Source organism: Helianthus annuus, chromosome 13, assembly GCF_002127325.2.
Source record: "Helianthus annuus cultivar XRQ/B chromosome 13, HanXRQr2.0-SUNRISE, whole genome shotgun sequence".
Taxonomy (NCBI): domain Eukaryota; kingdom Viridiplantae; phylum Streptophyta; class Magnoliopsida; order Asterales; family Asteraceae; genus Helianthus; species Helianthus annuus.
This window is the reverse complement of record NC_035445.2, coordinates 142385573-142408682: the sequence shown is the minus strand read 5'-3', so window position 1 is coordinate 142408682 and position 23110 is coordinate 142385573. Positions and strand designations below refer to the sequence as shown.

Sequence of the window (23110 nt, the reverse complement as noted above, 5' to 3'; positions counted from 1 at the left end):
TATAAAACTATGTGTCAATTTAAACGACAACTAAATCAACGTTGTTTATGTTATTGATTTGTGATACAAGTATATTTAATTGAAGTTTATTTTAAAACTATTGAATATTTACTATATTTTTTCTTAAATAACTTGGTTCTAAACTTCTAATTATCTACTTATTACAAGTTATCTCTTTTATTACTTTGTATTTTTTATGTTACCCACTTGGACTATTCTTCTTAAAGTCTTATGTGTTGCTGATCTTTTATAGCATAGATGTCTTGGTGCATAGACTTGGTTCAAATCTTAGAGGATGTGTTAGAATTTTCAGCGGATAATTAAGACAGACAATAATCTTTTTGAAAGTTCACTCTATTCGTGTGTAGCTCGTTACCCTTTTGGTTTTACAGAGTGCATGTATTCATTTGTTGACATCAAAGTCTATTTGTACATGACGCGAGAACGTATATCTTGAATTTCAATTACGTTAAGTCTTTGACACGTATAGAGTATAAATCCATCTCCAATCTTATTCTCTCCATTGTAACTTCAAGTTCTGACTTTCAAATTTATGAGTCGTGATTTAATTTACAACTAATTGTCATCGGTTTCAAGACTTATTGCTCTTTAGTATTTGAAATTTCGGAAGACAAGGATATATGTAAAATAATTATACAATAAAAAAGCCAAGCATAAAGGAATATTGATGACACAAAAGCAAACATTCCCAAGCTCTTATACTAATAACGTTACCTTTTACATTCATAAATTGTCAAAACAAACTAAAAATGTTTTTATGCCTCTATATTTTTAAACATCAATTCCTAAACTTTCTAAGATAAATACATCACACCTGCAATCTGCGAGATTTAAACTCCCGATCATATCTTTTATGCTTCTATAGACGTCTAAGCTCTTAACCTAACCCCCTCTTAAACACAACTATTCAAAATTTAATAATCTATAAAGCATATTTGTTTTATTTTTATGGCCATGTAGTAACCATCTAATAAACTATCCCCATAGATATTTGAAGGGATGCATTATTATTTTCATTGACGAAAATAGTTAAATTGATTTAATTGGGTGGTGGGCATGTAGGTGTTGGAAAAGCGCCCTCCTTGTAGGAATTCTTCTTGCAACCCATCCATCTACACACAACACAAAAAATAAAAGGTAAAATTGGAATTTTGGAATTTCGTATAAACCTATTTCACTTTAACACACGTACTCATGAGACTAAAGGGTCCCAATATTCAATAACCTCCGGAAAAAAAGTAGTTGTGATTTTATAGGATAAGAAAATTATATACTATAATAAAAATCAAAATATGAATATTAAATTTTGTAACAAAATAATACATACCCATAATTCATCTTCATTCGCGTACCGTCGAAAAGTAAAAGTTTTAGGAGTCTCTCCAGGCTCATCGTTACGCGCAAATCTCCCACGGATTCTTGGCCGGTTATCCGCAAGAGTTTTCCGACAAGCGTACTTTTAATTGAATATATACATGTTAGCCTATGCATCATGCGAGAACCACAAATACACTTGTATATATTGCTTTAAACGCGACAAATAATAGAGATGCTTAATTACCTTAATTGTTTTATTAAAATTTCTTTGTGTCCTCTTTGCTTTGTAGTTTGTACCTCAAGATTTTCTGTTTCCTTTCTTCTGGACTATAACGACCCACCTTGAAGTTTGCTTCCTCCATGAATGATCCTTCTGTTGCTAAAGGACTTGATGACAATGTTTGCTTTGTTTCCAAACTCTAAAATCAAGAAATAACCAATATTTACACATAATTATTTAATATTAAAAGGTCATTTTTTTACTTTGAAAATGGGGGGGGGGGGGGTAACTTTATAAATTCAATTAAACATAAAATTTTCATACCACACCCTAAATTGTTATATCTAATGTTTGTATCATTTAATTTGTGTAGATAAAACACAACTTGTACAAATTTTGAAGTTGAAAATGAACTGGGTTGACCAAGGAAAAGTCAAAATTAGACATGCATAAAGTGAACTAACATGTAAATCACCAGTGCTGCTGACCCTTCTCATATGGCTATGATCAGGTGAGGTGAGTGTCATGGATTGAAGATTTGAGGACTCAATCAAGCTTCTTTGCATCATCTTCATCAAATTGTCACACCCATCATAGCTATGAGGCAAGAAAGAGTTAATGTTGATGTAATAATCATAAAAGGGTAGTTGACTTTCCTCTGATTTGATCTCAGGGGGAGATAAATATGGAGAATTTACTGAATTGCCCATTTGGTAAAATGATAGATTTTGAAGTTGGTGGCATGGTGGGGAGGAAGAGAGGGTGGTGGTGGTGGTAGGGGTAATTTGGTCAATTTCATCAAGTGGGGTGTCAAGAATATCATGGGTCAAAGGGTTCAAGTTGTGATTGTTTTCTTGAAAAGTTTTGAGGATGTCAATGGAGGAAGAGTCACTCAATGGAGATAATGGATGAGTGAAGAAACACTCTTCAAATTCACACATATCATAAGACATTGAATATGATTGAATCGTGAACTTGCATACAATTGTCTCTTGTTTCCCGAAACCGAAACAATTTGTTACTATTGGTCGAAGAGTGGAATTCGAGACTGGTAATCTTCAAAAGAGTATGGAAAAAAGTGAAACTATAATTTCCGACAATCTTCAAAAGTCACTTTTTAATAGAGGAAAAAGGTAAAAACTGAATCTTTGACGATTACAGGACTAGCTTTTCTTCCCTTCTGCCTACTCGTAAGGATGGAACTTAAATGGTTATGATCTTGAAAGGGTGTATATTTAGAAACAAAACTTTTTAAAGCGAAATGCTAACGATCTTGAAAAATGTAGAAATTTAGAATCACAACCATATTAAAGTGGAATGCTAACAATCATGAAAGAGGTGAAAGTTTAGAATCACAACTATTTATAGAACGGAATGCTAACGATCTTGAAAGAGGTGGCAACTTAGAAGTTAGAACCACGACCTTTTGGAACAAAATTACACAACTTGAAGTTACAAACTACAAGAACTCACTTTCTCTTTGTTTTCAATGAAAATGAGTGAAACTTGGAACTATGACTATCTCCTCAATATTTTTGAGGATAGCACCTAAAGCACTTGAAAGCAAAGTAGAGAGAGAGAGATGACACTCTATTTAAAAGAAGAAGACACCATTCTTTTGCCAAGAGAATTTGTCACAATACCAAAAGACAACTAGAAGCTAGTCCACTTATGCTATATTTATATTCTAATATAAAAGGTTTTCTATTGGACCCCTTGAACCTTGCCTTCTTTCAAAAGCTTACCCCTCACAAAAAAGACAAGGATGCGACATTAGAAATTTAGAATCATTGTTTTTTCTTTCTAAAAGTTTACATATAACTGTAGTTTAAAGCTCATAAATTAAATGATTCTTCCTAACCATTTTATGTCACTTATTTGAAGATTGTCAAATAGTTCAATTTTGTAAAAATAATATTACGTTTGTAGGGGATGGTTCAAATGAAAACCACTTTTATTGTGAAAACTCGAAAACTAACTAAAAAAAGCCTAAAAAACACACAATTTTTTTTTTCAATTTTTTTTATAAAAATCGCTAGTTTTTATATATAAAAAAAAACTTTTTTTCAAAAAAAAAAAAAACATTTGTGTAGTGCACATGTGTAATAATACACATGTGTAGTACACATACATATGTGCAGTATTACACATGTGCACTACACAAATTTTTTTTTTTTTTTTGAAAATTTTTTTTTATATTAAAAAACCTGCGAAATTTTGATTGCAAAAAAAAAAAAATTAAAAAAAAAATTTTTTTGTATGTTTTTTTGGCTTTTTTTAATTAGTTTTCGAGTTTTCACAATAACTAGTGGTTTTCATTTGAACCTTCCCCTATAGATGGTTCAAATGAAAACCACTTTTATTGTGAAAACTCGAAAACTAACTAAAAAAAGCCTAAAAAACACATAAAATTTTTTTTTCAATTTTTTTTATAAAAATCGCTAGTTTTTATATATAAAAAAAACTTTTTTTCAAAAAAAAAAAAAAAAAAATTTGTGTAGTGCACATGTGTAATAATACACATGTGTAGTACACATACATATGTGCAGTATTACATATGTGCACTACACAAAATTTTTTTTTTTTTTTTGAAATTTTTTTTATATTAAAAAACCTGCGAAATTTTGATTGCAAAAAAAAAAAAAAAATTAAAAAAAAAATTTTTTGTATGGTTTTTTGGCTTTTTTTAATTAGTTTTCGAGTTTTCACAATAACTAGTGGTTTTCATTTGAACCTTCCCCTATTTAGAACCCCATATGTTATACGGGTTGAATAAACGAAACGTAAAAAAATACACATTTTCATTAGCATCACATTTTTAATTAACTTCTTTTACTAACAAATAGAGTACAAAAAGACGAAATAAGAGAAACGAAATAAAATCATCTTGAGCTTACATAATTGTGACACGTAACGCATCGAATTATCTTTTTATTAGGCAGACATGATCGTAAAAATTAAGTAATTAAATTTAGTGTTACTATCCCAATATTTGTGGAAGCCATCATTTGTTTTGTTGATTAGCATCCACAAATATAGAGTATTAATTTATATGATGGGTTAAGTTCTATTATTTAATAAATACTTATTGACAATGTACTCAACATAGCTAAAAAAATTCCATAAAGAGGTTACATATCATAAATAAGCCAATATGTGAACAATAAAATTGACAATGTACTCTACATATCTAAAAAAATCCATAGAGGTTACAGACCATAAATTAGCCAACATGTGAACAATAAAAATGTTACTTGGAGCAGATACGTAACATAATTATATTAGGAGGGAGCTCCTCACACACAATGGCCAGAACCTATCATAAAAATCACAAAACAAATTCACATGCCGTGCAATTTCATAACCTAGATCTTTCTTTTGATTGTAATGTAAAACAAAAGTGTGAGAAAGCATAAACATATAGTAAATGGGAACCAATGTTCAATCCTTTTACTTCTAAGTCACTCATTATAAAAAATGGCCTACTAACTAATAAACAGAATCTTGTTAATCCTATTTGACACAATTTATAAAAACTGCAACTTTTCAACACGGTGCTTCCGGTGAACCTATCATTTGTACACAAAGATAAAAAAAGAAACATCACCTTCAGTTGAGCATCAATAGAACTTATAGTGGCCAATATTTTTTTAGCCATGGAGTCACCACACTATGTTTGGCCAGTAGATCCAGTTAGTGTCAACATTCTTGCAGCAGCAAGAGTCTTATTGCTTTAAAATAGAGAATAGAAAATTTCAGTGGTGTCAACCTATTGATTTGGTTGTTTTTTAGAAGTAGTATTACTGTTGCACAAAAAAATTGTATGGTAAAAAGAACACCTTCATTACAATATCACATCTTGGAGAATCCTTTTAGTTTTGAGCTTGTGCAGGACCTGAACAAAAATCAACAGTAATTATAAGTTCTTAAGGTCAGTCATCTTCCTTCAATTGAAAACATAATTAATTTGACAAATAAGGTGATCTAAACTAAATTCTTATCATTAATAACAAACCCTACCCATAAAGTTTGTAATTTTGACCCATTTATGTAAAAATAGTTATTTCAAACGGGTCAACGGGTAAAGTTAAGACATTGGCTAAAAATGTAATAGGTTAAATGGTGCAAAACTCGCCCAAGATGTGTTGGGATTTTACTTTCAAATGCTAGCAACTTTTGTGAAATTCCGTTAACCATGTCAAGGCTATTGACTCCTAGCATTACCTCCAAGGTACACCAATCCTATTAGATCCAATTGACAAAGCCACAAACAGTGTGTCGTCGTTTTGTTGAACTTTGCAGTCACCACACGAATTAAAGTACTTTTCATCTCACAATCAATAGACAAACTATCAATTAATCATTTTTTTGTTGAATTCATGATGAAAAACAAAATAAATGAGACATAAGAACATGAAATAGGGTTTCTAAATATGGGTTTTTAGAACAAACACATAAGCCTATAGACCTCAAGTTAAAGAACACAAGATTAGGATTTTCGATCTAGCGTTTGATATCACACAAAGTAGAAATTTTGATATATCTTATCACATTTAAGGTTTTTATGTTGAACAAAACCAAAAACGAAACTAAAAGCAACAATTATTTTTGTTACAACTTGAGGTCATTGCCACTATAACACGAAACTCAAAATCGAACAATCAAACCCAAAACCTAAAGTAAAAACCACATAAAACTCCTATCAGATGACAAAAATAAGGGTTTTTAAACTACAGATCATGAATTGTCCTCGTACCAATATGAAGAAACTGGCTAAGAGAAATTGATTAAAAACACTTTGAGGAGCAGACTACCTTCTTCATCAGTCGCTTGAGTACAAAGAGCTTGCATACCTTTTTCAATAAAAAACGATGAACATGAATATTGCAAAATTGAGTACTGAAAAAGAGAAATCGGATACAAAACTCACCTTTGTTATTCTTCACAGATGATTTTTTTGTCAAGGCAAGAAAAGGCAAGAAGAGAAACCATTAGGGTTTCTTTTGTGATGGCGTTGTTTGGAAAAGAAGATATAACCGGATCTAAAGGTGGTTATCGGATCGGGTTTAGGTCCGCGTGTACAACAAAACGGGGTAAAGGGTTTTGCGGGAAAAAGAACCTAGGGATGGATATTATTATGACACGTGTACCACCAACGATTTACTTTATTATATGTATAGATTTGAAGATTGTCAAATAGTTCAATTTTGTAAAAATAATATTACGTTTGTCGTTTGTTTCATCAAATTCGCCATCGATATCCCTTTTCCATCATGTCAAGAACTCATAAATTTCAATATTATACAAAGAATTAAGGATCTAGAACTCGATTAAGCTCAGAACTAGAACTTTACAACAAAGTCATTCACTAGTGATATAAATCCCAATACTAAATATACATAAAACATGAACCCTAGATTTATAGTGTAAACGAACAAGACCGGTCATTAGAAAACTCAGACGAACAAATGAAAATATACAAACGAGAAGGTAAAACTAAGAGAGCAAGTAAGCATGTGAATGACAAAATGTACATATTAGCATTCCAAATCTTTTCTTCGTTTATATAGTTGAAGCAACTTTTCATGTACTCTACAATTAGTCCTTAAGCTTCCACAACATCCACAACTTTGATCCAGAGCTTCCACAGCTACACAACTTTAATCCCTCAACTTCGTGACAAACACTATATTATACAAAGTTTGCAACATTAAACTGCTACTTTCAACGCATCCTTGTAGTGGTGTGAGTGATGGAACCGATGATAGGTGAAGAGGGTACGCTGATCCCGGTCACCTTGAATCTTTATCTCTAAAATATGAGGTTTTTTTTTCCAGATAAAAACATAGATAAAAACATGAGACAGACCTTATATTTGTAACCGCTAGAGAAGATGCCTATTTATTTACCCCGACTAAAAAAATACTAGTTCCGATATTTAGGGATGAGAACTTCTTTTTCCAAATATCTATACCCGTATTGCTACCCATACATGTTCCAATTTTGACAATATGGTACATGTATCGGTACAAGGTTTCATTAATTTTGGTTCCTGTGCTTTCGGTATCGGTACGAATAAAAAATGGTATCGGTACCGATTTTATATAGAATTTCAAGAGTTTTTTTTGGAATGCATATCTTTTTTCATATTATGTTATTACGGTACTCATATCGATTTTGCCTATTTGGTACCGATATTGTATTACTACTCGTACTTTTTATACCTTATTTGGCACCTTGTATTGGTATTAGTACCGATTTTACCTATTTGGTACCGATACAAGTGCTTAAAAGAAAAAAAAAACGTAGCGATACCTATACCGTATCATCATATTCAGTACCCTGTTTTGTGGAAATTAGATACTGATATTTTTTATACTGATAGGAGTATGACTACTATAGTGATTCCATCCCTATCGTAAGAAATTAGCCTAGAGCTTGTGTGAATTATGATCATCATATCAGAAATGGCATCTCAAGAGCATTTGGAGAAGATGCAGCTCCGTCAAAACTACCAGAATCTATTGTAATCAACTCTCCATTTTATTTTCGATTTTTACGTATACTTGATTATGTTTATTGATTCTGATTATGTGTATGTTTGTAGATTGCTGCTTTGCTTTGCGTTGTTCTTGTAAGAGACTCGTTTTGAGTTTTTTGTTGACACCGTCGATTCGTTATGTAGATTTAATGACTTGTTTTGTATAATTGGTGAATGCGTTCATACAAACAACATATTATGTGTTTAAATTTCATGTTTGATCATTTGTATTGAGTTATGTAATGTTAGGTATTTTCAGTTTTAATCTGTTGCAAGTATGCAGTATGCTCATGGTTTGGATTAGTAATTTGTAACGATTATGTTAGGAAATCTCTCAATTCCTTGTTAAATTGAGGCACCTCACTAGAACATGGCATTGTCAGTGTTGTCAAGTCATTTTGGTTAATAGGGGTTTACTTTAAGACCAAATGGAAATAAGAATAAACATTGATACGAGTTTAGAGGTGTGAAGTACTTGATCGATCATGATGATTCTAATTTCATGCACCAAACTTCCAAGGGGGTTGCGCCCCTTGTTTGGGGTCCAATGGGCAGAGCCCATGGTGGGGGTCTCGTTGAAATGCTACTGGAAGTTGCTTCGGATTTACTTGATGGAAATTGCACGAAAACTAGTCGTCGGTCGTAACTAATTATAGTGATAATCATCAGGATTAAGTTAATGTATATTGATGGCATTTTGGTCCATTAGTGGTATGGTTTTCCAACTTATATAACCATATGCTATCTGACACGTTGTGATGGTTCAACCCTTATTTAAAATATTTCAATCTGAAACAACATGTACACAATTTACACGAGATAGTCATGCCTATACGAACTTCTATAAAACCTACAAGCATTTCGTTCTTTAGACATGAAATCAATTAACTGTTGAGGCTTCAACACGCCCTTATGTAAAATTCTTATCCTAGTGTGTATTAAAAGTTCTATCTAGATATTATAAATTGTAGTTTTTTTCTTACGAAATTATTCTCTTCATATAGCACAACAGAGGCCAGGCGATGGATGTTATGAACCTTTCTTTTATTTATACACATTTTCTTTGGATGTTTGAACATTGTTATAACATTTGGTGTTTGTGTTTCATGGAAGCTCGGATATGGTTATGGTTAAACCTCCACAACCAAACCGAACCAACTTTGCACCCCTAGAAATACTACGTACCAAAGGTATGAGTTTATGTTTTTCTGACTATGACAATCATACAAAAGTAATCAAATATACAATAGATACATGTCATGTACATCATTCTCTCATCACAGAAAAAAGATATATAAGTAGGCATGTAAAGGAACCAAACGAACACGAACGAACACGAACATATAATCAAACACATTTTCTTGTTCGTGTTTGTTTATTAAGAAATCGGGCATGTTTGTGTTCGTTTATGTCCGTTCGTTTAAAGCCTAAACGAACAATTCACGAACATAAACAAACACAAATTAACATGATTGAACAAACATAAAGGAATACAAATGAACATAATTGAACAAATATAAACAAACAAGTCTAATATATTACAACTTATCCGCAAATACATCTAAATTCGGGTTCATAGATGCGAAAATAAGTAGGTTTTTATATAAATAGTAAGTAAGTGATCAGTTATGATCTAAGAAAAAAATTAAATTTCATTTTTTACTAGAAAACTCAATTACTAATTAGTTATATTTATATAAGTAGTTAGAAAACCTAATATATAAATATAACTATTTATGTATTTACTAAAATTTAAATGAACATAAACGAACGTTCACAAACATAAATGAACGAACATAAACGAACGTTCACGAACCTAAATGAATGAACATAAACGAACGTTCACAAACATTAATGAACGAACACAAGGTGTGTTCTTGTTCGTTCATTTAATTAAACGAACAATTTTTTTGTTCGTGTTCGTTCGTTTATTAAATAAAAGAACATAAACGAACTTCCTGCCGAACAAGTTCACAAACAATTCATGAACGTTCGGTTCGTTTACAAATATAAGTCTCCTAAAAAAGTTCAGTATAAAAAATAGAAATAATTTCATTTACAAAAACACTCCAATAGTTTCAAAGATTTACCTTTAGTAACCTGGGGCTGCAACCCTATAAGGATACGGGTCAAAAATCATTTGAAACTATTGGAGTGTTTTTGTGAATGAATTTATTTCTATTTTTGATATTGAACTTCTTGAGGAGACTTATATATCTTTTTTTCTGTGATGAGAGAATGATGTACATGATGGCATGTATCTATTGTATATTTGATTACTTTGGTATGTTTGTCATGGTCAGAAAAACTACCTTCAGTATGCAGTAGTTTCTAGGGGTGTGTAAAGTCGGTTCGGTTTGGTTATGGAGGCTTAACCATAAACCATATCCGAGCTTCGATGATGGAAGATTGCTTAGCCATAACCGATGGTTGGTTAACCATAGGTCGGTATCAGTTAAGTTCAGTTAACTGTCCAGACTTATTTTTTTTAATTTTTTTTAAACTTTGTACACACCATCCCCTAACCCGCTTCAAGGTTCAAACTTTAACCCGGATGGGCTCGTTCTAATGCTTCCCAAGTAGCTTAGATTGATGCTAAGACCACATGGAATGTGCAGGTTCACTTCTTTGCTAAGGGGAGATACTTGTGTGGACCCATGTTTCCCAATTATACTATATAATATGAAATCAAAGTCACAACAGTTAATTATCCACAATCTAAAATAATTTATAATTTTGATTTCATACTTGCAGATCAACATAAGTTTAATGATTTACATTATCAATTGCGCGGTTTGTAACATAAAACCATTTGCCAAAACATAAAAATCAGCATTGGTCTTATTGTTTTTACAGATAACACGTTTCCATTCAGTAATACACTGAAAACTGTGGCATTCACACCTTCCGGTTCCAAGTGTTTCAATCGCTTTGCTGCTACTTAAGAAACAGAGAATGGTCTTATAGTTATTCGTTGTAAAAGTTCGGATCTTTTGAAGACACATGTGTCATATATATATTTATGATTCATCATGGCGTAAGCATGTCTTTATTTTGTAATATGATTAGTTTTCAGTTATGAGACACCTTTAACCATAACCATAATCATAACTGTTGGCGGTTCAGTATTGATCAAGTTTTTTTTGTAAATATCATTTGAATATTGAAATTGGTTGTTTTCCGTATGAAATCATCTATTCATCACCATCCCAGTTAAGTAGTTAGTAGATATAAATTTTCAATGTAACAATAATTTAATAATTAAGATTAGTAAATACTAAATACATAATAGTTTATAATAATTTATTTACTCTTTTGTTTTTTGTTCAACAACTTGTTACACCTAAATATTACTTAATTTGTATTTGTAATAATTTGAATCTAATCATTTGTGTGGACGGCAAACACCATACCATTAGACCACTATGTTATATGTGTTGTAAATAAGTAATTACGTATACAAAAAATATATGTACGGATAGATACATGTGTGTAAAAAAATATTTAATAATACTTGTTTCAATTTATCCCTTTAATATATCATATTATATATGTATGTTTTAATATGAAGCATGGCCGGTCCTGAAGGTGGATTGGGAGGACCACCGGCCAGGGTCCGATATTTCGAAGGGCGTATAATTTTTTAAAAAACTCTGATATGTATATGTAAAAATAAATAAATTAATAGGGTATATCTATACAAACATCAACATACACTTACAAAACTATTTTTATGTTTTAGATTAGTATTAGCCCATTGGCATTAGATTTAGACCTTTAGTGAGCCTAATACCCAATTTCGTTAAACACGTTTTTTGAAACTCGAACATGATACATGAATTCTTAGGACTAGCCCTGATATGAAACTAGCTTGCTTAGATTTTTTTTCGCTTGGTGAAAGGTCTCAGGTCTCAGATTTAATACCTGGACATGAAGTAATTTTAGAATAGTAAAGTAAGAGTGGTACAGATTTAAAGTTCTCTCATCTAAAGTTACTTGTTAAAATATATATATATGTTTGTGTTTAGACTTTAGACTAGTTTAAGATTCCTTGGAAAAAAATATAGAACAGCCCGCACGCCCACCTAGAATTGATCAATTCATATAGAGTTAAATGCCATTTTAGTCCTTGTGGTTTGGGCTATTTTGCCAGTTTAGTCCAAAGGTTTCATTTTTAACTCGTGGGTCCAAAAAGGTTTCACAGTTGCCATTTTAGTCCATTGGGTTAACTTCATCCATTTTTTCTGTTAACGAGAAGGCCAATTCGGTCATTTTATATGGCGGAATTGCCCTTTTAGTTAACAGAATTACATACAAAATGACCAAATTGGCCTTCTCGTTAACAGAAAAAATGGATGAAGTTAACCAAGTGGATTGAAATGGCAACTATGAAACTTTTTTGGACCCACAGGTTAAAAATGAAACTTTTGGACTAAACTGGCAAAATGGCCCAAACCACATGGACTAAAATGGCATTTAACTCATTCATATATTTAAAGGCATAAATAAATTTCAGATATTTGTGTGTAAGCCATTTGTCACTGTATCTTGTACTTTGAGGGTGTAAACAGATGTACACTTCACTCCCACGTTTCTTTCTTACATTCTTTTTTCCTAAAAAAATGGTTTCTTAAAAAACAGTTTTTTATATATTTCAAATAAAAAGTTATGCACAGTTATATATTTAAAAAAGTTTTAACTATTTAACTTTGTCTATCGGAATTTTTGTCTCAGCGAAAACAGTTTTAAAAAAAAAAAGAATTTTAGCTTACTTTTTTTAGTCATGAGTTAATTACTGTTTTCGTCCCTGTGGTTTGTCAAAAATCGCTATTTCAGTCCATTAGTTTAAAAATTGCGATTTCAGTCCCTGTGGTTTCACTTTCGTAACCATTTCAGTCCCTATACTAAGAGAATAAATGGATTGAAATGGTTACGAAAGTGAAACCACAGGGACTAAAATGGTTACGAAAGTGAAACCACGGGGACTGAAATCACAAATTTTAAACTAATAGACTGAAACAGTGATTTTTGACAAACCATAGGGACGAAAACAGTAATTAACTCTTTAGTCATTTTTACCAATATTTCTCAATGATTTATCATTTGGAAAAATATAGGTTTAGTAAGAAAAAAACTTTAAAATATATATTATTCGAAATTTGAATAGTATTTTTCTAAGAAAAATATTTAAAACCGGCCTAACTAGTGAACCAGTTCACCAGTTTAACCATCACTCATAAAAGATTAACCCGTGCAATCTATCTCAACTTAATCGGTTAGGGATGCGGTCGCTATTCTGACTACCCGGTTGTAATGTAACACTAACAACATTAACATGAATATACATATAATATATATGTTAGTCGGAACACATTCTTTTCAGAACCAATACAAACAGATGATGGGTTACAAATACAATAATTGATTGAACTACAAAGAACCAACTAGTGACGAATCGCCATAGTAATCCGCGATACCAGAAGCCGCCCACAACCGTTCATTAAACGAATCCTGCAAATCATCAGGCACAAACAGCATCCGACAAACCGGGCAAGTTTTCTTGTCATAATCCATCCACCGGTCAATACAACCCCGGTGGAACACATGTATGCAGTTCGTCAATCTACGTATCTCATCACCCCCATCAAACTCACACAAACACACCACACAACTCTCCGGAGGGTCCACAATCTCCGAGAATTTAACAGCAGGGAAGAGTTCTCGAAGTAGGACCGCAGAGAACGACTGCGGCTGGATTAACGGCTCTGGTTGGGCCCGGTTAGACGTTAAATTGGACCGGTGGATATGTTGGAGGCCGGTGAAGGTAAAACATGTGGAAATGTGATTACAGATTGAAACTAGATGGGTTAAGATGTGGAGAATGAGTTTTGGGAGGAAGAAATCTGTGTAACCAACTGGGAAACCCATTGTTATTTTGTGAATTTTGTGAAGATTGAGAGGAGTTGTTATTCATGAAATGAGGATTTGGTGAGAATGGTGATGGGTTGGTGATGATGATGATGGATTGATGATGAAGTTGGAGAAAGAATAGTGTGAAACTATGGTTGTATAATATTCTTATCTTTTCAAAATACATTATTGTTTTATTTCTTTTTACAACTTTTCCGGGGATGTGTTTTGAAAATAGCTATAGCTATGTTATCAAACAAGTATTTAAAAAAAAGTGTAACAAACATCTTTAGCTTATACCTTATGGTTTTATCTAGAGAACAAAAGATGGACCAAACCTTTATAGTCTGCTGGTGGTGGACGTTAATGGTGGTGGGTTGTGGACGATGGTGGTATTTAACCTCTGCAGGCTTTAGAAGATCTTAAAAGTGGCTGGGACAAGTCTGAACCAATAAGACCATGTGTAGTGGTTTGAGCAATAATGCCCCCACCCTTGGGCGTTTTGCGACACATGGCAGTCCAGTCAGCATGGGGCATTATTATGGGTTATTGCAAAAGTGGTGTAGTGGGAATAATGCCCAATAACGCCCCTTCCAATCATTAAACAATTATTTTTTTAATTAAAAACTTAAAATACTTCATTAAATTAAAAAAAATACAATACTAGAAATAAAAAAAAATCCGACTAAATAAAAAAAATACACTAGTTTTCGTCTTCGCTTTCTTCACCCACGCCAACTTCGTCTTCCTCGTCCTATGTTTCTTCTTCACCCTCAGGTGGTACATACCGAACCGACCATGCGTGTTGTACCAAATCAACCGTTAACGCGGAATGGTACGGTCCGTAACGCAACTCTCGCGCATTATTCACTCTTTCTTCCATTGACGCCTGTGGATGCTCCTCTTGAACGGCTTCTGGCACATAATTCTGGCATATCGCATTTCCTTCGTCTTCTAAAATCATGTTGTGCATGATTATACAAGCGTACATAGCATCTCTCATTTTTGCTTGCTCCATGCACGGCAAGGATTTTTCAAATATTGCCAGCGTTGTTTAAGAGTTTACCACTCCCTATGCGTCGGTTTCGTTCAATATAACCTCTTTTATTTTTTTCTGGTTGGAGGCGACGACAATGCTTCACATATCTCACCGCTAGTTGACAAGCACTCGTAACCGCCTCTTGCTCGACATCCTCATCGGTGGAATCATCGTCATCCGCAAAAAACTCTTTGTAGTAAAAATTTACCATGGATGAAGAACTAGGGGAATCCATCAACTTTTTTTATAAAATGGTAGTGTTTTTGAGAGAGTTTTGGTTAATTTTGAATGAGTTTATATATATATATATATATATATATATATATAGAGTAAGGTTAACATACAAAAAGCATTATCATACATCACATAGGAGACAATGGTAACCGTTGGATCAGGGGTATAATCACACATGGGACCACATAATCACGCATGGGACTATAATCACGCACGTTCTATGATAATAACGCACGTTATATTTTTTGTCATGTATGTTAATGTAGGTTAAGCCTTGAAGTACATTATACTTTCTCTCTCTCTCTCTATATATATATATATATATAGGTAAAAGGTTTAAAAAAAAGAAAGAAATAACCGTTAAAGAACTAGCCGTTGCTAGTTTATGATTGGTGGTTCAAATGTCTCGCAGCGTTTTTCAAACAACGCGAATCAATTTTTTTCAAAAAAAGAAAAACGCCTAGGTGTAATGGATATGGGGCGTGTTTCGGCGTTTTTTTTTTTTTTTGAAATTAAAAAAAAAAACGCCCCACTACGGGGGGTCTAAGAGCTCGCGCAGACGCTTTTTAATAAAACATTTTTGGAAAAGCAAGCAGTCTGCAGACGACAATGTCTGTACGTGGTCTGCATGGCATAGACGTAAGAGCCTGCCGCAGATTTTTTTAGAAAAACAAACACAACCTTACACATAACTTGTATTTTTGTGCTTAATGATTTCACAAACAAATTTAACTAATAAATAAACAAATAAAACAAAAGAACAATGATGAACCATGATTGATCCAAATATCACACTCTACCTCGTTACGATGTGACTCCCGTCTCTTGAAACGGTGTTTCACGCCCAAAGCCCATGTCACTTTACATGGGCATTATTGCAAAATACATAAGATATCTCTAGCCCTACATGGTATGATCGAGTCAAGCCGTCGAGCTATCCAAGATCGGCTCGTTAAAAGTTTGAATCGAGCCAAACTTCACTTATCAAACTCAAGTTGGCTTACGAACCTAAACATACATAGTATCATATAATCTTTATTTAATATATACTTTTGTGATAATTATTATTTTATTTATATAAGGATATGATAAAAAATAACTAGATAAGTGGTATATAAAATTTTAAATTAGGAATATACATAAAAATAATTAAAAATATATAAATTAATAAATAAATAATATAATAGTGTGGGCTCTGGCTTGGAAAAACTACTCACTAGCCGAACTCGAGTTTTAGAAGTATACCTCGAAAAGAGCTCCGGCTCTCGTAAGTTAGACGAGTTGAACTTGAACTTAGACGAACTCGTGCGTGGCTCAGCTTGACACATTTACAACTAGTTAAAAGTCATACAAAGGTTTGATCTTTGTTATATGTAAATATTGGAAGATTGGTTACTTCTTTTTCAATAAATGCATGTTTTGGTAGTTTCTTTTTGGAAAATTGCATGTTTCGTTCCTCCTTTAACACTGGCTAACATGTTTAGTCTATTTCACTATTTAAAAATTAATTTGTTATCGAATGTATAATGACCATACATACAAACTTTATTAAAAAAACACAAACAATGAGTGACTATTATGTTTTTTAGTGAGCTTCAATGATTTACTTGGCCATGCTAGTGGATGTGGCCAACTAATGTGAGAGGAGGGGTGGGGTGTGTTGTGAAGCCGTGAAGGTACAATCCTGACCACAAATGTTATGTAGCTTTGTAGAGAGGGAGAAAGAGGTGTGGTTTTGATGACAGTGATGATGAAAATAAATCAGTGAAAGAAAATAATGGTTATTTGTGAAATATTATTTATCGGATAATTCATCATCTTCATCATCATCATACTTAGTAAATTCCACCAATAGTAAAGCCAATGTAGGGTCTGAGAAGGGTAAGATGTAGACATTCTTACCTCTACCCAGTAGGAATAGAGATGCTGCTTCCAGTGAGACCTCCAGCTCGAATATTTCGGATAATTATACATCTTAAATATGGTTTGGTGTAAATGACGAACTTCTCAATATTGTATGTATCTTCTTGTTTGTTTTCTCTTTAGGTCTCCCTAGCAAACCATTTGAACGACTATATTTAGCAACTATAAATAAAAAAAAAAGTTGGAGAACTAACAATCGACACATAGGCTTAGTTACTCAAGCCATTGATTCTTTGGCTTTGTCCCGACATTGACACATGTGTCCCTTTCGCCAGTTATTTTCGCTTAACTTTTATAGCCGAAACATCTCATACTTTATCGTTGTGTACAATGTCTTGTGCATGCTAGGAACAAAGACAAATATGTATTTATAGGCTTAACTCTTTTGTAATTTTGTTTGCTAAATTAATGAGTTTTGTACTTTTTTATTGGTTATTTGGTTTATTAATAAAACCTAGCGTACAATGTTTTTGGCTTTTAACTCGATTAGTTTTCCTTATAACTAACGATTGGTTGGAAACTCCCATTTGTATTATATATTATATTATTTACTTTTGAAAATGATGGTGTTACATTGTAGAAAATGATGGAAACTCCCATTGGATTGGCTACTGATGTTTCTTGCAATCATTCATTTCGATGTCTATGAACTCGTAGAATTGTTTTTAGTTGCACGAGTGGCAAACGACTTCCTAAGAGATCACTCATCATAGATTGCTTTCAAAAAATGACTTAAATGTGAAAAAGTTACCCATTATAGATTGCTCCTATTAAAAATAACTTAAATGTGAAGTTCTCATCTTATCCACAAGCAATATGTTATTGATGATATTTCAAGCGAGTCATTTCTTATGACCTAGTATCTTTCTTTTGCATTAAATAAAACGATTTAGGATTTGCATATGCACAATTTCATAAGGCAACTAAAAACAAGGGGCAAGTAACGAGTTAACATCGCAATGCCACAACAAGATGATCATTCATACCCTAAAATCTTGAACAAATTGAAAATCATTGTATTTTGAGTAGGATTTGCCTACGCACAATTTGAGTAGGGTTAGGAGGTTAAGATCGTGTGAGAAGTGCTAGGCTAATTGAGAAACTTAAGAAGCATTCTGGACCACACATTTTCCTTAAGCAAAAATGCAAAAAAAAAAAATAATAATAATAATAAAGCAATTTTTTTTTTTTTTTTGGAAAAATCGGATTTTTTTTCTATCAATTTTTTTTTAATTTTTTTAAAGGATTTATACACATGTGTATATTGTTAATCTTTTAACTATACATATATGTATATACGTGTTTAAAATTGAAAATAAGTAATGTACAACTACGATTGAGGTGAATAATTTAGTTTTAGCTTTTTGGTTTCGGGTTTAACATTAGTATTTAGGGTTTAGCTTTAGTGTTTAGGGTTTAGTTTTTAGGTTTTAACATAGGGTTTAGCCTTATGGTTTAGAAATTTTGGTTATTGTTCAATGAGCTGGTACCAATGCCGCTGGAATGAGCTCAATCGGCATTCGTTTGACCCGATTTCCTACACTTCTTTGCTCAATCATCATTACAAGCCTATGATTGAGTGTAACCACACATGTTAGTCTGAGCAGTGTGGGGCTTGTTCCCGGGCCGACGAGCTCCGTCTCCCCCAGCACAACCACCCCCTGGCCCTTCAGCGTCGCCTCCAGCTTCCCCTTGCCGCCTGCGACGGGGCTGTCACACACGCACACACACACATATATATACATACATACGTACACACACACATATATATATAGGATGGGTTCGGCTACAAAGTCCATTTTTCCTACAAAGTGTACAAAGTCATAAAACACCGCAATTTCAGCCATAAAACACAACTCAAAACCCACAAATAACAGAGTGAATATCACTAAAACACAATATCCAAACCCTAACAATCCATAAAAACTTCAAACACACCATCGTAGAAGTATGAATATAATACACAACATGATAGTCAACATAAAACACGCTAATGTTAGTCATTCAACAATCAAAGCCTTTACAAAATACAACACAAAACCCACAAATATGGAGTTTTAGTAATTTTTACTTTGTTATTTGTGGGTTTTAAGTGTGTTTTATGGTTGGCATTATGGTGTTTTATGACTTTTTACACTTTGTAGGAAAAATGGACTTTGTAGCCAACTCCCACCCTATATACATATATATAAACGGGATCAGGAGAAACGCCCTAAAGTGTGAGAACGGTGAGAACGCATCCGGAAGGAACACGTGGCACGGGATATAATCAGGGTGTGAGGGGCTTTTTTGTCTTTTTAATCTTCTTTTTTCCCAATTTCGTGTCACATGCTGCTTCATTTTTGGCGTCTAAGATTATTTTGGCGTGAATTAGATTCATTAAGTACTTGGCGTTTTACTGTTTTTGGATCTGGCTCGTTGAATTAATTGTTTTGGTGTCACATAGATAATTTTTTTGGCGTTATGGCGTTTTCCGGGTCAGTTTTTTGGCGTTCGTGGCGTTGTTAATAATTCGTTACGATTCATTAATATTTCATAACATTACAATAAGAGGAAATCAAAACAAGCTAATAGCCTTCTGTGTATGGGATTACATCAGAGATGTACCCATCGCTTTGTTCCTCACTTTCTTCAGATTCATCATCATCATATTTTAGATTGGCGTATAACGCCATCATCTCGTCTCTTCTTTGCTGCAGCATATACTTGAATATCATTGCAACTCTGGATCTTGCATCGTTCGAAGGTGCTAAATCACAGAGTTGTTCAAGGAGATATAACCTCTCTGTCCTCAACATTTCCTCCATCTTCAATGAATATTTCACCCCATGTCGATAAGTCACTTCAACCGTTCCTGCTTCTTCATGCACCACCCAACTGCTAACTGTTGATAGAGGAGTATCGTCAATATCATCATCATCTTCTGCTGGAAATTTTCTCTCCAATATTCTTATTACCGTTCGAGTTCTTTCACAGTCGTTGGCCATTGAAACCCCAATGGCCAGAATATCCCTCTGAACCCCTTCATCCATACTAAGTATGGCTTTGATTGTCCTAACCCTCACCCTTCTCCTATCAGAGAACTTTAGGATGAAACGTCTCTCCGACCTTTCAAACCTCCATGCAATAACATTAGTCATTTTTTAGGTTTTTGGCTTTTTGGACAATATGTGGCGTTTTAGACAATGTTTGGCATGTTATGTCACACCCCAACCGATGGCGGAATCATCGGGGAATGGCACTGAGCGAAACAGATTGTCCAGAAGTTTCCACAACAACTGTTAATACAAATTCAGTTTAAAATGATACGTCCCATACCGTATCCCGAATAAATAACAAGTTATTACAGATAACATCCAAACAATTAATCCTGTTCCGACAACTCAGATTCAAATTAAACATAAATATTGTTCAATGCCCCTAAAGACCCAGACTGACAAGATCTACAGACAACTATGCACTAGCAGCTTGTTCTTGACAGACAACTATTTGTTGGGGGCCTCTAGAGACTTATTCTAGCTTCACTTCCCTAGCAAGCAATTATCTTAAACACCTGTCACATACGTTAAAATAGAGTCAATACATAAAATGTAAAGGTGAGCATACAAGTTTGATAATAGCATATAGAGTTCGAATAGTTTACGCATAACCAGCACGTACACAGAGGGAAATGATGCATGTTAATTATCGACATGGACCTATCGATACCAACGACTGCGGGTTGACTATCCGAGACAGTTCGCAATACATGATTACCACCGTAATCCATGCAAGTAATTGTCCTTAACAACCCCCGTGTGAACGGGTGCTGAGTCCAAACTATAGTACTACGTTGCTAAGGCAGGTAGACAACATTCCACGTGTAAACATAACAACAAGCATACATTTAGTCACGTAATACATGCAATCGGTTAGCGTTCAAATAGTTTGCATAGTGTGTTCGATTGTGATTTTGATAGGTAACGTATGTAACACCCAAAAGTGTTAAAAGCAAAAAGGGGTCGAGTATACTCACAGTGATTGATTATGGATTGAAGGGAGCGCTGAGAGTAGGGTTAGCCTGAATATTTCGATAGCACAACAATGAGTAACGCGGAAATGCAAACAAGTGTAAATGGATCGAATAGCCTGAACAGCAGGTTCGATCGAACGGGCTGTTCGTTCGGTTAACAGTCCTGTTCGATCGGCCGGTAGGCTCGATCGGCTGGACCATTCGAGTGGATTGTTTCTTCCTCTGATGTGTTTGTGTATGATGGTTTGAACTTTTGAAGTTTTCGTTGTAGTATTTGCGAATACTGAAGTGTTCTTACCTTTCAGGTCGATCGATCGAACGTGCTGTTCGATCGGCCGGCTTAACCGATCGGTTAGGAACTTCAGGAGTAGCTTTCAGCTGGATGTCACTCGATCGAACAGCCTGTTCGATCGGCTGGCATTCCATACTACGAACGAGTTGCAAAATCGATTAAGTGTTGAAGCATAGTATCTCATGATCCGAAGAGTAATGTTTACTAATCGAGTAGCGTATTTGATCGAACATCACTTCGTCAATAGCATACTTCATGAAATTTGAAAAGTGTGGAACCATGTGCTAGCCGATCGGCTGGCCCGGCCGATCAGCTGGTATGTTCGATCGGCTGGGTTGTTCGTTCGAACAGCCTAGCCGTTCGACCAGCAGTTCTGACCTGGTCGGCCTTTCGTCTAACACTTGGCTGTTTGATTATTTGTCATGATTTTAAGGTATTTCAACAGCGAGTTGAACCCTAGAACGTGGGTTCTTACTTATTGCATCGTTTCGGACAGGAATCACCCTAGTCCGGCCGGTGAACTGTTCGGAACGGTTAGTTTGATGTTTAACCCGAAATCGGTGAACCTCGTAGATAAAATCCGAGTCTTGAACCTCTTGACTGTTAGAATGATTAGTCAGTTGGTTCGAGCTCCGTCTCTACCGGTTTTAAAGTTTCGAGTGTAAAATGTTGAAAGAAAGTTGGAAATCCTTCCATGAAATGTTAAGATTCTTGCAAATCCTAGTTTGTTTATGTGGAAATCGGTCAGATCTAAGCTATTCATGGTTGAATGAGGCCAAAGTATGATGTTCTTCAAGAACACCATGATGACATCACCCAAGAACACTTAGATCTTGGTGATTTCACGGTTAGAAATCAAGTTTTGAAAGATAGAAAGGTGTAGAATCATGTAATGATAAAAAACGTACAAGAATTAGAGTGAAAACTTATCGAGTTGAGAGAAATCTGAGAAAAGGTGAAGAACAAGGCTGGTTCGGTCAGAGCTTTCCAAAAATAGAAAGGGTGATAATGACAGGGCTATTTATAGGCCTCCCAAAGAGGAAAGTGTCAACCGATCGGCCAGGATCTCCGATCGAATGGCCTGCTCGATCGGCCAGGAAGTGCTAGCCGATCGGCTGGCCTGTTCGATCAGGATTCTTCCTGTTCGATCAGCAACCCCTTTTCGAATGTTTCGCGACGGTTTCCGATATTTCGATTTCGATAGACGATGATACGAATACGATAGAGTTCCCTGTCAAATTACTTTCAGTCCCAACTACTATATCTAACATACAATCATCTATAAGTCACGCTTCGATGTCGGTTTCGATTGAGTTTGATTGCTTTTCGAGTTTCGATCGAGTTTCGATTGATTCGATTGAATACCACACAAAACATAAAGTAAACATGCACAAGTAACACATAAGGCACACACACACGTAAGTATTACCACACCAGTTTCGCATAGTTCGAGTCTCGAGTTCGATTGATTGATTTGATTAACTTGCTTATTGATTGATTAACTTTATCGCATTGTTACTTCCTATTATTCACAGTCGTAAATCGGTCGCATTGATTAAACATTCGATCATTTTATTTAGACAACACTTACTCCACATAGT

The 23110-nt window shown here is 34.2% G+C and overlaps 2 protein-coding genes across 2 annotated transcripts; both read right to left on the bottom strand.

Annotated features, from left to right (window-relative positions):
- Positions 1–655: 655 nt before the first annotated feature.
- LOC110899561 (zinc finger protein CONSTANS-like) lies at positions 656–6681 on the bottom strand. Its single transcript, XM_035981604.1, is given in 8 exon segments — positions 656–1133; positions 1349–1477; positions 1583–1639; positions 1641–1757; positions 5166–5453; positions 5783–5880; positions 6315–6411; positions 6489–6681. Coding segments are annotated over 5 exon segments (453 nt in total). The 5' UTR covers positions 5217–5453; positions 5783–5880; positions 6315–6411; positions 6489–6681; the 3' UTR covers positions 656–1034.
- A 6758-nt stretch (positions 6682–13439) lies between these two features.
- LOC110903313 (E3 ubiquitin-protein ligase RHA1B) lies at positions 13440–14177 on the bottom strand. The gene has a single exon (XM_022149346.2). It carries the CDS (start codon positions 14025–14027, stop codon positions 13530–13532), a length of 498 nt encoding a protein of 165 aa, XP_022005038.1. The 5' UTR covers positions 14028–14177; the 3' UTR covers positions 13440–13529.
- Between the last annotated feature and the right edge of the window lie 8933 nt (positions 14178–23110).

Coding starts and splice junctions, on each gene's coding strand:
- LOC110903313 (XM_022149346.2), bottom strand. CDS start 14,027: ATGGGTTTCCCAGTTGGTTACACAGATTTCTTCCTCCCAAAACTCATT.